At 44.4% G+C, this 18,604-nt stretch overlaps 1 protein-coding gene across 30 annotated transcripts in view; it reads left to right on the plus strand.

Annotated features, from left to right (window-relative positions):
• Spats2l (spermatogenesis associated, serine-rich 2-like) overlaps positions 1 to 18,604 on the plus strand; it is a 173,678-nt gene that overhangs the window by 49,056 nt on the left and 106,018 nt on the right. For 16 of the 30 annotated variants that reach the window (XM_087566166.1, XM_087566176.1, XM_087566180.1 and 13 more), the window contains 1 exon segment: positions 9,978 to 10,062. The exons of the other annotated variants lie outside the window; for them this stretch is intronic. In XM_087566166.1, the coding sequence (XP_087422292.1) occupies positions 10,025 to 10,062 (38 nt within the window). In that variant the 5' untranslated portion in view covers positions 9,978 to 10,024. 30 annotated transcript variants of the gene reach the window in all.

The raw sequence follows: 18,604 nt of genomic DNA on the forward strand, positions 1-18,604 counted from the left end.
ACTGAACAAACCAACTTCCAGGAACAAAGGCGCACCTTTGACGTCTAGCCGGGCTTGTGTTTCGTAGCTAAACATGACATTTTGGAAATGTCAGCTGTGAGTGACTTTTTAAAGAATGGTTGTAAAGTCTGGTTGGATATTCCTACAATCTCAGATTTACAAGAACTTGACAAACAAGTTTCCAGTCTACATAATAAAAGGCAGCCCCTCCTCCCTCTCCCGGGCTGGTAACCCTTTCATCTCCCTGTGAAGGCCCTCCACTGTCAGCCCTTGAGTTCTGTGAAAACTCTTGTGGGGAAAGTCGGCCTTTCTTGGAAAGTCATGGATTCTAAGGTTAGGAGAGCTGTGGAAAGTAGACATAGTTAAAGGGTGACCCAGAAATAGGACCAGGTATAGATTACCAGGGTCTCTTGTCCTAACATGTTGTGATTCTTTTGGACTTAAAATTAACTTTCTATAAAAACCAGGTGCTTGTGAAAGAGAAAAAGAGAAAAAAAATCCCCTTTCATTGAGGTGTTTTCATTGAGGTGTTCACACACATTGGGTCATGCTAATGACCACACTTACACACACAGACATATGCCTGACCACATATCGTTGCATAGGTTCGGCAGTTTACATGTTCATTGTTTGGAAAGATTTCTACATGGGCATTTGGTCTTTGGAGTTACTTCACAAAGGATGAAACCAGTGCTCAGAGAACTTGAAATATTCGAGTTGCTAAAAACAAGCCTGGAGCTCCGGCTTTAGATTCTGAGCTGTGTGCTGCACCCGTTCTGCACTGCATCGTGCAGCCATTGCCTCTTTAAACAGAGAAGCAAATGCACTTGCACATGACTGGCAGAGAATATAACTCAGAGAATCTCAAGCCGTCCCCAACTCTAGTGTTTGGCTATTTTACAAGACCCTTGTATATGGAAGGTTGAAAATTAGACTAATCGTGGGCAGAGTTCTTTCTTTATTTCTAGTTCTTTAGACTGATCTTATTGTCTGTGCGTATACAACACACTAAAACTTGTCTATTAAGACTTTTCACCTTAGGGGTGGGGAGATGGCTCAGTGGTTAGGGGTACTTGCTGTGCAAGCACAGGGAGCTGGATTTGCGTCCCAGGCACCCACTTAAAAGCTGAACCTAGTTGTCAGTGCCTGTGAATCCAGGATGGGAGGGTGGTGGTAGGAAGACTGGCACTGGTGGGTGGCGGGAGCTCCCTGGCTACCCAGCCTAGCCAAACCAGTAAGCTTCAGGGGTTGGGACACTGACTCGGGGATGAGCTGGCAAGTCCCTTTATGGTCTCTGCATGTGTGTGCATGGGAATGCTACCCACATACATGTGGACACACATTCACTGCACACATGCATATCACACACACACAGACACAGACACACACACACACACACACACACACACACGCAAGTGTTCCTGTTTTATATTCCTATTTACAGACTGACTTAAGCCCACACTGACTGTATTTATGCCTGTGATTTTGAATGACTCACCCAGTATATTCTTGGTAAGTGAGCATTTTTATCTATGTTTTATTGGAATTCCATACCAGAAAGCAAAGCTCACTAAATGTCTGCATGTGGTAGCCTTTCTGATAGAAGTCTCTGTAGCATAGTTCTGAACGTGAGAACACACAGCAAAGCCCACTGTGCACGCACGTTGCATAGGTCTGATGGAGGAGTAGTGATGTCATTACACACCGACCTGCAAACAGTGAGAGAACAATGGGAACGTCAGAGCAGATGAACTAGCTAGTGCCATATCCTGAGATAGAAAATCCTCACATTTTCCATAAATCTAGAAGTAAAAATGGTTTCCAAAAAAAAGTGTTAAGAATTACACATTTTTAGCTTATAAAGAGGGAAAAAACAAGCAGTCACTAACATTACCTATTTTCCCTCCCAAAGAATAGGAAGTTTCCATTCTCCAAGGCTATGTATGATGTCATGCTCGGAGTGAGTACAAGGCAAAGAAAATGGAATTATTATAAATGAATGATAAATTTGTTATCAACTGACTTAGGAAATAAAAATCTGAAGACGGCTTGATAAAGGACTTACGAAGCCTTAATAATCGTGGAATTATCGTTGTCTAGGATGCAGAAGAGTTTTGTTAGGATAAAAACTATTGCAACATGTCTATCTTCACAGATGTCCAATTTCATGAGTTTTGTCTAATTCTGGTGTGGGCTTTTCTCAGCCCTGTACTTATCCGTCTGATCCGCCTCTCTGGAGAGACCCTTGCAGCCCAAATAGTGCTTCTTAACAGTAGCAATAGAACCAAGGTGTGGGTTCTGCTGTAGTCTGTCACATTCCTGGCTGGCTAAGAGAACTACTGAGAAGCAAAGCCATACCCACCATCATTAAAAGCTGCCCTGCCACTTGAACATTATTGGCAGGAGTTTGGAGGTTCAGGCCCTCAGCTCCGCCTGTCACTGTCCTTGGAGACAAGCAGGAGTTACAAAGATCAATGATTTCTCCCTTTGGGGAGGGGGAGTAGTGAAAAGAAAGCAATTATACATGCCATGTGATTTTTGTTATTCTTGTCCAATGCCCACTTTCTTAGCTGAAACAAGATTTGCAAAGATAACCCAGGACCGAATTCCTCTCTCCATGCTTCAGTTCTTCCTGGCTAGGCGTTAAAGCACAGTTGTGTTTTATGTGGCGAGAACAAAGAAAAAGCTATTCTCATTTCATATGTACTGAATACAGCAACTAGGTTTAGATCAGTTTACATGTAAGTAGACCGTCGGAACGCGCTGTGTGAAACGGCGCTGGGGTTTGAAGTCTCCGTTTATTTTAGAGCATGGTGTACGTTTCCTCGCGTATCGAAGATGTTCTCCTGAGAGATGACAAGGTTAATCCGTTCGTAGCTGAAGGCACCCAAACACAGTTGCTTAACTGCTGACACAGAAACAACCCTGCCCTCATGTGGAGCAGTGTGGCTGTCATTTGCCAAGCACTCCTGCGACACTAGTGTCCTGAGAGCCCCGTGAACCAACTAAGCGAACGAATGGTATGGTCTGGATTCAATCCTGTCTGCCTCACAGTGAAGCGGCAGTGCTGGCCAGCAGACCCGACCGTGGGTGTATTTTCTGAAGAACTCTACTTGGAAAGTAGGCTTTGGTCACATGCAGACCATTTGCAGAAGAAGTCGTAGAAGAATCTAGCACACAGCGTTTGAAAGCTGAAGTGTACCGGCCCAGGCCCATCATGTAACTGTGTGCACGATCAGCCTGTCCATGGAAAGGCCTGGGTTTCCTTAGCTGCAGCACTGTTACCATCTGACCCTCTCAGGCCAGCTCATTTCCACCCAGTCAACTTACCCCACAGATAAACCTCAAAACTGAAAGTACGAAAGGTCACATTCAGGAAAGCCCTGACTGAACTGGCTCACAAATTTCCTCCTGGTCTTTGTCTGGTAGGTGACTAGAATATTTGCTTCCACTCAGAAACCCAGCACAGACTCACAGCACACACCCAAAGGGAATGCGCCCTCCAGGCAGAACAGCATTGAAATTGCTTCTTCCAGCAAACCTTGAAGATGTGTCCCATGTCCTGTGTTAGAGACTTGGTCTTTGGACAGCAGAGCAAACTCCAAGCTTTTAAGGAGAAGCAATGGAATGCCAGCTCATATTGAGATTACTTATCATAGAAAACCAGAATAGAAACTTCCAGAAACCACTTGGGTTGTGATTTTGGCCAAGGGTAGCACGGTCTGGCGTCTGAAACAGCCTCTCCCTTCATGGCAGGCTAGCCGACCCTTGCGTTCCGTTAGGGGATTCCGTGTCCACGGTGTTTCACTTGCTGCTTTATCCAGTAGACTTCTGAGCCACTCTAATCAAAGGCAAACCTTTCTCTCCACAGTGCATATTGATCTCCATCTGATCTTTATAAAATATTGACATGATTTTGCTTTTAACTTTAAATATCAGTGAATCCCCACTGTCCTATAGCAAACTGAACCAAGACTTCTCGGTTTCAGTTTCACCCTACAGGATGGAGCCAGCTCTGCTCTCTCCCAGTCACTGACTCTGGTGCCTGCTCTTCTCCAGCATGTTAGTGACCGTGGCAGTGTGATGGGAGCCAGGCTCTATCCCATCTCTGTTCATAAGTCTCCTGAACAAGGTGTTTCGAAATGAGTCTCGACTGGGCCCTCCCCCTTTCCTTCAGTCTTTGTAAGCCCCACCCAGTCAGCTGTTATTAACTCAGCTCCCACTGAGGTGGGAGCTGCTTGACAGTGCACAGGGATGGGCTCATGGCATGGCATGGCCTGGTGCCCCTTCAGTGCCCCTCTGGACTCCCCTAGTCCTTCGGAAGTTACTCTCTTAGCTTCTACAGCAAATTTACAGTCTGGACCAGTGGCCTCTGGGAGAGAGTAAGGAAACCAGTGGGCTGTCACTGCAATGTACTGACATGTTCCAATTTCTATTTGAATAATCCTATAAAGTATAAGACATGTTCATACTGAAATACATGTTTGACATTTATAAATGTACATAATGGGTCCTCCATTCTGTGGGTTTAACCAACTGTGGATCAAACGTACCCGGAAATAAAGAGCCTGCTGAAATCATATACATTTCTTTTTCTTTTGATCTTATTCTCTAAATAATACAGTGTAATAATTTTCTACATTGCATTTATGTTTGTTAGGTAGTATAGTTAGTCTAGATGATTTAATGTATATAAAAAACTCAATATCTTATATGCAAATGCCATATCATTTTATATAAGGATTGAGAATTCGTGGATTTTGGTGTCCTGGGATGACTAACTCACTGCTACTGAATGTACTGGAATGTACTGAATCATTCTCTCTCTCTCTCTCTCTCTCTCTCTCTCTCTCTCTCTCTCGTGTGTGTGTGTGTGTGTGTGTGTGTGTATTCCATGTGCAAGCAATATAGTTAGTGGAGTGAATGATCAAAACCTGCAGCGCCTCAATGTCAGAGCAGTTTTATTGGCGTTTCAGGGAGTCCCACCCCCACCCACAATCAGAAATTATTTAGCAATATACCATGGTGTTCCACACAGTGTTGAATTGGAGAAAGCAGGCAAGAGGAGACTAAACTCCTGGTTTTTGCACTTGGAAGATGCTTTTCTAGAAGCTTCAGAGCAACCCTATTCCTAAAGTTCCTTCCCAGAGGGAGACCTAAGCAGCCTCTATTCCCCCTCCTAAGTCCCAAGAAACCAAAGCATGAATCTACTTAAGCTCTTGCAGGGGAACCAATGAGTTTATTGAATGAACTTCCTTACAAAGCATAAATGAGGGGTTACTTGCAGGATTGTAGGTGCACCTCTCCTAAAAGGCCACACCTACAAAACCCATTGGGGAGGGCTTCCCAGTAGAAACATATGGATGGAGTCTTCTCCCTAATCTTTTGCAGCCTACATACTGTAGCCTTTCCCCCCCCCCCCCCGACCCTGTTGTTAAGGTCAACCAGATGTGAACAGTTGGCAAGCCCAGGTGAGATATTCTCTTACAAGGAAGTTCTGCTTTGTCAAAACTGTCTAAGACAGTGGCAGTTGCTTGGTTTAGAGAACGGTCATGCGCAACACGGAGCCAGGAAGATTTGCAAATCCCTTACCCTTGCATTGGGCAGATGAGTCATGGACAAAGAGGGCAGTCACACCCCCTTTTCTACTTCTTTTGTCCCTAACCAGGTTCGAGCCTCTACCCCCAAACTACTTTAAGGCCATGAACAAGTGAGGCAGGCTTTGCTGACAAAGCAAGAGGAGATTTAGTGGAGCGTGGCTGCTTTATCTTTTCAAACACACATGTGAATTAAGCGGGAGAAATGGGTAGCAGGAGCCCAGCAGTGTCCCGGTGATGTGCGTTCTTTCCTAGTAAGTAATCCTGCACTGCTTAACTTTTATTGCATTCTAATACTGTTTTCTGGAGTTTCAAATATATCTGCTCCAAACCAATGACACTATTTCTCTTCTCAAAAGAATTAATGAGATGTACAAAGACCCAGTGTTAGAACCAACAGACTTGTGTTCAGTGAAGATGTATCCATTCTGAAGCCTGAGACTCCTGCTATTTGATATGTGTGTGTGTGTGTGTGTGTGTGTGTGTGTGTGTGTGTGCGCGCGCGCACGCACATGAACACATGTATGTATGCCCATGCATACCTTTACCTATATGTGTCTGTCTTTAACATGGCATAGCTGTTCGTCATATCTGAACACACATTCTGAAGCCCCTCCCTAGCTCCACCCCCCACCCCTGCCCGTGTACACACATCTAGAAACAAATGTGTACATCCTGTCCCCAATATTTCACTCTTCAGACTCTGGCACAGTGTAGAATTGACATGGTCACATGAAACCTTGTTTCTAGTTCCTGAGAATCCAAAGCAGATGCAGTGGGGGAAAGAGGAACTGGGATAAGAAAAGGAGGGTGATGGGGTGAGGAAAGAAGATGTTGGAATCACATTTTAAAACAAGAAGCCCAGGCCCCTGCATGAAAAAGCTTTCTGGAGGTTACCTGCCCTCGCAGGGAAGAGCTCTACTATTGTGGAAAATGAAAATCCATCCAGTTAAAAATATCTCCAGAGAAAGACCCAACAGTTGAAGTGATAGAATAAGGGATCAGAGAACTCTTACCCAACTCACTCAGTTTTACACTGTTTCCTTTCCACTGTGGAAGAGGTGGTTTACCACCACACTTTATCTGGAACGGGAAGCTTCTGTTCAGGACCCAGCAAGCAGCCCTCTGTCATCACACGACTGTTTGGGATACGCATTTCTCTTTATTGTCTCTGATTTTCGCACCCTGCTTTCATGGTAGAAATTAAACACAGGGACTACTTGATGTTTTCCCTGGGTCTCTGTATATTATCTCAATGATTCAGCTTTTCCAAAGACTCTAATGGTGATTCAAAAATCAGTTCCCTGCCTCTCCATATAATCTCTTCAGCGTGCCGGGATGTGTGTATACTGACATTGAGGGCATCCAGCCTTAGCCAAAGAATCATGGATGCTGGACATCCAGAGAAGGTGGTGTGGGAAATTTTTGAGGTAAATATTGCTTGGGAAATAGATTTAGTTGCTGTAACAGAAGATCAGAGAAACAGAAACCTTGGTCTGAAAACAAGTGAGTCGGTCTCTCTATAGTGTAATGGCCCAGGCGCTCCAATGGGGAAAGCCCTGTGACCAGGGGTCTCAGACTTACATTTTTTTCAGCTGCTGCCCTCACTTTCTGGCTTCCATTTCAAGACCTCGCCTCACATCACTCCAGGGGAGGACCTAAAAAGAGTGGGATGCCCTACAGCCCTCCAGATCACCTCTGCTATTATATTCCCTTGGCCATCACATGCTGCCTGCCCCGTGGGCTTGCATGGAGACTGGGAACTATGGCTTTGACCTGGGTGATGCCTTCTAGTTGTTGATAAGCACAACAAGATTCTATTCCACCGAGAAAAAGAAAGAGCGATAGAGAGAGTGGGGGTGAGGAGGAAAGCTGACATTGGAAGCCTGGGTCTCTGCATTGAAGGCAAGAATAGATGTTGAGACAACAGTTTACTCTGCCTCCAGCTTTGCTGGGCTGGGCTGTGAAGCATGTTTTGACCCCGAGTTCAGTGAAGGGACTTAAAAACAGAACAGAAAATGCCTTAGGATCTAGAGTAGGAGAAAAATCTTCCTATGTAGTAGGAGCTTGGTATTGCAAATTTGTGTGTCTCGGGTCTCCACACTTGTGACAAGATAATCTCTTTCCCACTTAAGAGTAAGAGAGAGAGAGAGAGAGAGAGAGAGAGAGAGAGAGAGAGAGAGAGAGAGCGCGAGCGCTGGGGAGCTAGATTAGTCTACCTGCAGAGTGCTCCAGTCCAAGAGTGAAAATCGAGTTCAAGCCCCAGCACCTGCATGTGGAAAGCCAGTGAAGGCAGCACGTGCTTATAATCACAGTGATGAGGATGGAGACAGGACTCCTGAGGCTTACTGGCCAGCCAGCCCAACCTCACTAGTGAGCCCCAGGTCCTAGCAAGAGACCCTGTGTGGGCCTAGATTTTCAAAACCTACTTTTAATGATGGCTCTTAAATGCTTTAACTCCACTTCTAGTCCACCACCCATCAGAAGTAAAGGAAAAGAAAGGTTATAAAGGTATAAGGGAAGTGGGCCTGCTTAGAAATAGTTCTTTGGAGCAAGTCCAATCTGTGTTGTCAGGATATACCAGCAGTCAAGACAGCCAGCATGCCAGCAGCAGCGCCATGACCCAGCAGAAACAGCCAGGCCTCAGCTGAACTGGCACGAGTCAACAGGAGCAACCAGGACCAGGTGGGACACCTGAACTCCTCTGCTGTGCCTCTCTCAATGAAGTGAAGATTAGTGAAGATGAAGACGCTAGACTAACGGAGTGTTGCAAAGCTAGCCATGCAAGCCCCTGTCACTCACTGTCTACTTACACTCACTCCAAATAGCACTTGTCCTCCCGTGGGTCCTTGCTCACCCAAACACAATATGAATCTGTCTTAGCAAAAGCCAAACACCACCAGAAGTCTTTTGGTGCATTTCTTTCTATGAGGTCATGACCTTTAAGGAATGGCAAGGCATACCGGTACCATCCAGTGTTGTCCACCAACTGTTGGCTTATATTTATTTCCTTCTCTTTTTTTTAAATCTTTATTAACTTGAGTATTTCTTATTTACATTTTGATTGTTATTCCCCTTCCCAGTTTCCAGGCCAACATCCCCCTAGCCCCTCCCCCTCCCCTTCTATATGGGCTTCCCCTCCCCATCCTCCCCCCATTACCACCCTCCCCCCAACAATCACGTTCACTGGGGGTTCAGTCTTAGCAGGACCAGGGGCTTCCCCTTCCACTGGTGCTCTTACTAGGATATTCATTGCTACCTATGAGGTCAGAGTCCAGGGTCAGTCCATGTATAGTCTTTGGGTAGTGGCTTAGTCCCTGGAAGCTCTGGTTGGTTGGCATTGTTGTTCATATGGGGTCTCGAGCCGCATCCTTTCACCCATTCTGCTTCAGGTAAACATTCCTTTGCATGTCTGCTCCAACAAAATGTTATCTGACACACCTGACTTTCCAAAGAACCCATACATTTCCACTTCAACCCTGTCTTGAACCAAGAAACAAAAAAAGGATGGCTCCTGAGAAATGATCCCTGAGGTTGACATCCACATTGGCACACAGGCATGCGCATGTGCACACACATGGGAGTGGGGAGGAGTGGGGAGGGGCGGGGGAATTCCCACAGGTACCTATGGCTACCGTACAGTCTGTGATTCCAGGCCACACTGACCTTGCTGCTTCTTGGCTTACATCCTCCTCTGAGTCTAGGCTCCACCCTCATGAAAGGGACGGTAAAGTAGCCTATCATGATCACAATTAAGCTTTCAGTGCTGGTGAATGAAAAACTTGTGGAAAAACAAAACAAACAAAAAACTATGCTACTGCTGCTCACACCATATTGTAAAATGTGCATCTCTTTAAGGAATGTCTGCTGTAGGAAAATAACCATAAAAAGACGCTCTGCTTCCTCCAGTGCTGTAGAAACTCCATCTGGGAACTGCGTTTGTTTACTTGATTAGCCAAGAGCTTTCCCTTGTTAATGTCCACATTCATCACCTTCAGTTATCTTTCTGTTTCTCATCTCATCCAGACAAGACCAACCTGGATTTTGACAGTCAGGCTGATTTTTATCTGTTTAAGCTGCTGGAAGCAAAAATCTGATTTTGCCCCTTACTTCCGTTATTAGGAAAAGCAATAAAAGCAGGATGTAATTGGATCAAGGATATCTATGATTTTAGCTAGAAACGAAAAGTTAATATATAGCTCTACCTTCGGATCGGGTTAATTTCAGAACCTAAGAGTTATTAGATCACATGTACAAGTGTGATTCTGACCTGGTCATTTGCTTGACGCCCAAATGCTAGCATTTTGAACACCGTAGAAATAATCTAATGATGGCTGCTCACAGGAGTGGAGTGGTTAATACAGACCTTTTCTTCCCCAGGTCCTGTGGTCAGAGCTGAAGGCCCCGGTTAGTCCCGCTGCAAGTACATGGCTGGAACACAGGAAACCGGAGCTTCAACGAGCAAGTAATCAACCTCCACTCACTTTGGTGTGCCGTTCCATTCAGACAGATTGTGTGTTCCGAACAGGAGTGATAAAAACTGTTGGGGAGTAGAAAAATCAGCAACTGTGATAAGGTTGGAGAGAGGCAGTCAGAGATGCGGTGTGATGCTGGGTTTGGAAGGGGAAGGAGAGATGGAGGCACAGGCAAAGGGCAGTAGCCAGGTGGTGTCTGTCAGAGTGCAGGAAAGCTAAGGTCCCTTCGGGGAGGAACCATGTGCTTCTGGCTGTTAGAACTGAGAGGTGTTTTTGCACCAAGTTCATCCTGACTTGTTGCAGCTTCCCTAGGGAATGCACATACCCAGTTCTCTGTGCAGCTCTGGGCATCCAGACTGATGCATGTCACCAGTGTGTTGTGGACACTAGGTAGAGTCGCTCTCAGAAGTGCTGGCGGAGGGAATCAGTTGTTTTGTGGGCACAGTCTGAACCTGAGCGCACTTAGCCCACCTCTGGGTTGCTGGTTGTGGCCTTGACACTTGAAAGGGACTTTGCAGACCTCTCCTCAGATTCATCTTCTGTTGATGTTGTGATTCAGTTCCCAGAATACATTTTTTTCTGGAAAGTTCCTTTTGATATCTCCCGTGTACTTTTGTAGACCCATTCTCAAAGCAATTGTCCTTTCCCATTGGAGGAGTGTCTGGCAATGTGTCGGGGTGTGCAGAGAGGTTGAGGAGGGATGCAGCAGAGGTGGGAAGAATTAGTCTCTAAGAACCCGGGTAAGGGAGCGGAGTTCCCCGAGCTGGGGTGGGGGTGGGGGGCTGCCTTTCCAGAGCAGTAGTTACTAAGCCAAGACCTAGCTATCTAGGAAGAATAAACTTTGTGAATTGGAAGCATTTCTCAGCCTTATATCCATTGACTTACCTGTGGCCAGTGATGTCTTTGGAGCAGCACCTGAGGCAAAGGACCTGAAGGTCACAGTGCTGTGTCCACTGAGTCACATCTATACAATGTACCATCAGGAAAAGAAGCCAGTGCTACAGGCTTTCTACTGCCCTAATGCTAATGCCATGTGAGTTTCCATGCCACCTTCTAACATTCAAAGCAATGTGAAACAGTGGGAGATAGGACTTCACCTATCTGCAGCCAAGAAATAAGAGCTCTCAGAAGATGGTACTGCTGCAGGCCAGGCTGGAACTGCTGTACAAGTGTAGAGTTGCTGCTGGCCAACAGCCTGTGCAGGACCTTTTAGTTTAAAGACGGGTGTTAAACCATCCTCCGTGCACTGGACTCTGTGAGCTCAGAACTGTCTAGACTATACAGTGATAAGGGCTGATAGAGTTTTCATATGGGAGCCAGAACGAAGAGAAACCTTATTGACTAACTTGTCCCTTTTCCTCTGTCACCATATCCCATTCACTGGCAAAGTCAAGGCCCAGCTCAGATGTAACCACCACTTGGAGGCTCTCCTTGGCCTCTTAGGCTCCATTCTCTCTGCACTTCCGCCCAGAGTGCTCTGAAAAGCATTGTGCTTCCTCCACAGTGGCTTACCCCAGGGTTCTGCACCCTGCCTGGTAATCCACAGCGCCATTCCCTGAGGTCTGTACCGCGCTCATTTTTCTTCATCTAGTGCTTAGCACAGGCTTACCTGGGGGACATGCTTAGTAAACTCTCCCTGAATGATTAAATCAGGAACAGAAGATTCAGACTCAGATCCTGGCTCTCTTACTTGCCCACCATCTCACCATGTGATTTTTTTAATAGTTTCCTTAACTGAGACACTTGGGGTCCAAGTTTTCTCATTTGTAAAATGAAAAGTTTGAGAAGGGCCAAAACTTCTTTTCAGGAAATACTGAAATGCTGATATCATAAATAAAATATGAAATGCTAATGTAGCTCATTACCTGCCCCACACTCCTAAGTCAGAGGTTGTCTCCTACAAACTGTAAATTGGGAGCATTGTTGCAGATTTCATTCCTCCAACATGAATTGAAGTCTTTCCGTCCACCCACTCAAACCCACTGATGGTCAGCAGACTCACCTATTCATGTGTTCATTATTCCGTCCTCAGCCCACAACACGACTCTCCTTCCTACAAGATACTCTCTACACTTCTAACAGGAGGCCCTGAGCAAAGTAATGCCTTCTGCTTCGTCCACTTTTTGTCTGAAAGTTTATCTTTATTATTAATTTTTATCAAAGCGAGCTAATGAGGGCTTAGCTACACTAAGATTGCATTGGTAACGTAAGTGATTAACTGTGGAAGAGTCGCTGTGGAGATAGAAGGGAGAGCGCCTACTGTTCGCTTGACAGTAGTAAGCATGCGAGGTCAGCTATAAACTGCCCCAGTAGCTCACAGTGGTGTCTGTAGAGGAGTCTGTCAGCCGAAAAGACTGGATTTGAATTTTACATTTTAGAGCTTGTTCTCTCCGGTAGCCCTAAAGATATTACCCTAGGAACCAGAACCTTATCATGTTCTAGGTGCTTCTCACTAGTAAATTAAACACTTACGGTTTCATTAATACTTTACATATAATTAATTAAAGAGGTGATTGGCCAAGATTCTTAAAAGGTGGGATTAATTTGTCTTAAAATTTCCCCTGTATTTTATGTCTATTGTGACAAATTAAAGATTCAAAAATAAACTAAAATTATTCTTTCATTTTTTGAAACATGCTGTCACTATGCTATGCAGGCTGGCCTTGAACTCCTGGACTCAGGTGTTCCGTTTGCTCCAGCCTCCTGGGTAGCTGGAAATGCACTCGGCACACACTGCCACAATAAGCTACCTTCCTGCAAAATCTCAGTATTTTTGAAATAATAATATTGGGAGATAAAAGAGTAGTATTCCAAATAAACTCTCTACAAATGAAACTTAGTTTATATTTGGTTAAATGTTCTATTGCCTCATGCAGAATATCTTTTATCTTTGGACGAAACTGTGTGGGCACAGCTATTGTGCTGATGTGAGGTGCGTTGGGCCCCTCCCCCATTACTTCGTGATAAGCTGCTGGTTGAGCAGTAGTCACAATGCTGTCTGACCCCTGCTGACTCAGCAAAGCACACTTCCGGGTCGAAGACAGTGACCCCGAGCGGACAGAGCATATTCTGTTAACAGCGCATCCAAGGAAACGGTGAAGACAAATGGATTTATTGTTTTTCTGCAATCAAATCACAGCCAATAAAAAGTGATTTGATGACTCAGGTACTTAGTGGAAAACCCTTGATGAAGAGCTGTACCAAACGAGAGCTTGGCTTTATCTTTATCTCATGTTGAAAGCAGATGGTAGTGTCCTGGGGAGGAGTGCTTGCGTCTGGTAAATTACTAAAAGTAGGTTAAGGAAATTAAGAAAGTAATGTTCATATGTATGCCCTGGTCCTCAAAGAAATTCCTTTCTTTCCTTTTTCCTTATTTTATATTAGTTTACTTCATTTTGAGACAGTTCTCCTGTAGCTCAGGTTTGCAGTGAGCTCTAAGGAATGGAGGTCGCCCTGAAATCCTAGGTTTTGTCGCACTTAGGTGCAAGGATAGCAGGGGATAGGAAGCCTGGCTGCTAATTCCCCTTTTTATGCTGCTATAGAAATATAGAGTTGGAGCTCCCATCCTACAAGGTGATAGAAGCAGCAATGATAGACAGAATTTATTACAAATTTGGCTATATTCTTTCAAAATGTTACTTAGCTCAGTTATCCAATAAATCATTTTTAATTGATGGGGGTGATGAGGATGTGAGTTAGGAATAAATAATGTGCCCGCTTGCTCTTGCCTTCTGGCTCCAGCTCTGTCTTCTTGCCCCTTCCTCCTCTCTCCCGGTTCCCTCCCCCTTCCCCTCCCTCTCCACACAGCCTCTGCCTCTCTACTCCTCTGCTCTGACCTCTCTCCCTGCCTTTCTCTGTCCCTACTACCCTCTCCACTCCACTCCCCATGCCCTAAGTAAACTCTATTCTATACTAAAAAATAAAATAAAATAAGGAATAATGAGCTCCTTTTTCTATTAGCTCTGATTTTTAGATTTGCTATACTTGGTTTGATATTTGAAATACATAGCAAAACTATTGCCATTATGAAAACATCAAGAAACCTGCATTTAAGTAATCTCCATTGAAGTACAAGGTCAGTTAATGGTATTTATCTTTTGTTGAGACACATCTGCTCCTAACAGCTCCCCTTTGGTGGATTCAAAGAAGAAATTGAATATCTCCACTTCCAGGTGAGGTGATGTATCGTGGCGAGACAGCCACTAGGCAAGAATTGCCTCAGTTCATCTACAGACTAATTCTGTCCAAAAAACAGAACATTACAGAATAGTTGAGTGATAATTTCTGCCGAGCCAGAGTGATCAGCCCTTCGAAATTCTGTGTTTCAAAAGTCCATCAGATGATCCTAGGCCAGAAGGCTGACGACTTGCTCTCATGTGTTGCTGACAGGGGACTGTGCAAGTAGAAAATTGTCTTTATAACCTGTCTCAGTTCTAGAAGCCATGTTAAGCTTCCTATATTTACAGATATATTGGTCATCAGATTTCTGACGGGGTTGAAGACTGATTATAGTCTCATAGCCTACCCAGGCTGTTTAACTTAAAGAATACATATTTAATCAGATAGTTATCAGATCGTATACAAGCTAACCAGGATGTAACATGGATTTTAAGCCTTCCTTAAGCTGGAATAGATAACTCAATGTTCTGTTTAACTGATAAAATGTTGGACTGGGTGTTAGGTATATTTTATATTCTTCAATTACAAAATGATAATAGTTGTGCTCAGCTTATATTTGAGAGAAATTTTTTATTTAGACAGAGAGGGTGAAGTATAGGTTGATGTCATTATGCAGGTGAAGGCAGACAAGTTAGACCAAGGCCATAATTGGACGGTAAAAAAAAAATAAGGCAGGGACAAAGCTTTTATAAGGCAGGAGAAAAGGGGTGGGGGGAGAGTCAAGAAAAAGAATCAAATGAGGAAGGATGACCCAGATCTGGGTGGTCCTGAATTGCCAAGGTAGCTGGGATGAATTTCTGTAGGCAAATTTATCTTATCTAGCTGGGCAGTGTATATCCTTATCAAATGGTTGTAAGTGTATTGTGTGGCTGTATTGTGGATTGAGAATTTAACATATAAATCTGATTGTTGGGTTACAGTTTGTTGAGTCTTGATTTCACTGGGCAGTTGGGAGTTTATACTTTAACTACCAGGGGGCAGTTGCTGGGAGTTTGAGCAGAGTCTGTAGCAGGCTGCGATAGGCCAACCCATGCTGGACTTCTAGACCCCAGATTTTACTGGGTCGCTGAAACCAGAGAGTTCGCAGCTAGCAGAGAGCCGCCGGGAGAGATACTAACCTGAGATAAATTCGCACTAGTTCCAATGGCCTGTGCAGCCAGAACTAGCGAGGGAGCAAGACAGCGAGTGTACCCGTGGGAACTGGTTCCATCACTTTTTTCTTCTTACCGCATCAGTAGAGTTTGTAATAGACCAATGAGAAGGCACTGGACAAGAGCAGTGGGTCATTCACAAGGACCAGCCATTCACACCTGCCTCAGAAAGGTGAGGACCCAGAAGCAAGGGACACAGACTTGTTGAAGTAGAACAGAAGAGAGATGACCACGCGGGGCTGCCTTTCATGCTTAGTAAACACTTCATAAGGGGTTTTGAGTGAATAAACGAACTTTAGACTCTTGGGAAGTATCAAGCATAGGAGGATTTACCTTTTGATACAGCATACAAAAATGGCACATGGGTAATAAGTCAGAGTAATGAAAGACTTAAGCTACTTGGACACCTACTCCAGGACTTATTCCTGTTTAAATGAAAACACGGTCCAGATACCAATTTGCCTCTCTGACATTTTCATCTCTAGGAAAGGAGAAGAAATGGAGGGAGCTGCTATTTGGATCTAATTTTAACCAAGAAGAGATTGGCTGGTAGAGGAAGTTTTATCCATTTATTCAATAAATATGTATTGGATGCCTGGCAGTCAGTTTAACTTCTAGCTTTTGTGATAACCATGAAGTAGCTGATGGATACAGCCAAGTGTTTCAGAGAGACAGGAGATGGGTACTTAGAGCTCAAGAGGCTAAAAGAAAAATAGAAATTCGGCCCCTAATATTCAGATTAGACCCTTCTGTACTGCCCAGAACTTCCTTAAACCTTGCCCTGACAAATCCAGAGTTTGGCAGCCCACAATCGCCCTTGTTCTCATGCTGTTGGCTGTGGAATTTTAAGCTTCAAACAGCAACACTGTATCTGTTACCAGTTTGTTGCTCCTTGACCACTACAACAGAAAATGCACCGTAAACCCTTAAGTCAAATGGGTATAAAACCAATCAGGAAACAGCAATGAGCCTTCGATACTGTAAGCATGAAGTCTGTCCCCAGTCATCAGAGATGACTCATACTCTCACACACGTGTGCACACTAAAAGTCTAGCACCCTGGGATTCTTTGAATGAGCAGAATTCAAACTACGATCACTTAAAAAAGAGGACGAGAGATGGATGCAAATGGCACCATCATATTAACTCAAAACCCAAGTGAGTCTTTAAAGAACTGTACAAGGTAAGGCAAGTAGGTACCACAGACAGCAGATTCCCTCAGAATACTGTGAGGGAGCCGGTATGCCAAGCTATGTAAGACATTCTAAAACAACAATACAAATTTAAAAACCTGGCGGGGGACTAACTAATCTAGCAGGAAATGAAGTTGACAAAATAAGTCAGATACAGGAAATGGAATGCAGGTGACATCGTTACTGTTTTGGTCGGAACTGGAATTCGGTTTCTGTCATTGTACTGACTAGTTTTGTGTGTCAACTTGACACAAGCTGGAGTTATCACAGAGAAAGGAGCCTCAATTGAGGAAATGCCTCCATGAGTCACAGCTGTGAGGCATTTTCTCAACTAGTGGTCAAGGGGGAAGAACCCAGCCCATTGTGGGTGGTGCAGTCCCTGGGCTGGTGGTCTTGGGTTTTATAAGAGAGCAAGCTGAGCAAGCTAGAGGAAGCAAGCCAGTAAGTAACATCCCTCCATGGCCTCTGCATCAGCTCCTGCTTCCTGACCTGCTTGAGTTCCAGTCCTGACTTCCTTTGTGATGAACAGCAGTGTGGAAGTGTAAGCTGAATAAACCCTTTCCTCCCCAACTTGCTTCTTGGTCACGATGTTTGTGCAGGAATAGAAACCCTCACTAAAACAGTCGCATGTTCTTATTACCGGATTTTGTCTTACTGTCGTAGAGAAAAGAATCAGAAAGGGACAAAGATTTTGGGTGAGAAAGACAAAAGACTGAAGCTACTCTGCCCCTTAGAGTTCACGTCATTTTTGCCGGCTAATGGGTCTACTGAGGAGAATAAAGGATGTAAGGGAACTGAGGCCCCTTTCAGCAGCTAGCATGTGAGTCCCCAACCCCTCATCATGGGTGGGGTCTCCTGTTAAAGTGCTGATGTAGGCCTTGCACGCCTGTCACAGGCCTACCCCAGCTGGTCTTCTGGGAGGATTTCAGAAAGAAGTCCAAAGTGTGGACCGAGTCAAAGAGAGAGAATACAAAATTTCATCCAGATCTTAGGAATTATTGTGACGATAGAGAGCACTTGGAAAACAATGTGATGGTCATTAGACACACAGAGGACCTTAAAGAGGACTAAGGAGTTCTCAGTAAAATAACTGGACTAAAATGAGAGATGAAGAAAACGTGGCAGTTAGGTGTACACAGATTTTCCTCAAGGTCATTTTCTTAACACCTCAGGATTCCATGGTGCCAGTATATGAGATGAATAGCAACAGCAACTCGATTCTCAGCTAGAACTCTGTGACCAGGCCAAGAGTCGGTGTGGCCACAGACGACAACCTTGGTAGACCTGGACTCCTTTTTACCAGTGGTGCAAATAGTGGATGTAGTAGAAACAGTGGCAGAAACACTGTCACGAACCTGTGTCACTAGCTTCCTGTGTGTCCTCTCCTTTTGTCCTCACACCAGTCCTGTGCAATTGACGCTCCTTTATCCTCACTTTCTAATGAAGTAAATCAGAACGGCTCACGCACATCCAAGGTTACACAGCTTCTAAGCGGCAAGCTTGATTCAAGCGCAGGCTGTCTACTTAATGGTGTAAGTGACTTAAATTACATCCTTTCAGCTTGTGAATGACCAGAGTGAAGTGGACAGCTAAAGTGGAAAGTTATAGATTTGATCCCCAAAAGAACCCTAAGAGACTTGAAAAATATGCCAAATGAATTTGGGCCAAATATAAACTCATGCGCTTACATTACCAAAAATATCAGCTGCCAAAGGAAAGAGTGCGTGACACAAGCCGGTCTTGGAGATTTAGACCGTGGGGTCATGAGTAGAGTGATCTGCTTGCCAGTGAATTCAATCGTAAGCTACACTTTATTTTTTAAAAATAATATATTTTAATTAATATATTATTAAATCATATATTTATATATATTTTAACTAATTCTTTGAGAATCTCCTACAGCATATCCTGATCATATTCTTCCACACACCCCACCTCCATTTGGGGTCCTCTTTAAAACTTTTTGTTAAGGAGACACTGCCTTGCATCAGATATCCTGGTCCTCTAGTT

The sequence above is a fragment of the Rattus norvegicus genome, chromosome 9 (genome assembly GCF_021556685.1).
Source record: "Rattus norvegicus strain SHRSP/BbbUtx chromosome 9, alternate assembly SHRSP_T2T, whole genome shotgun sequence".
Lineage (NCBI taxonomy): Eukaryota > Metazoa > Chordata > Mammalia > Rodentia > Muridae > Rattus > Rattus norvegicus.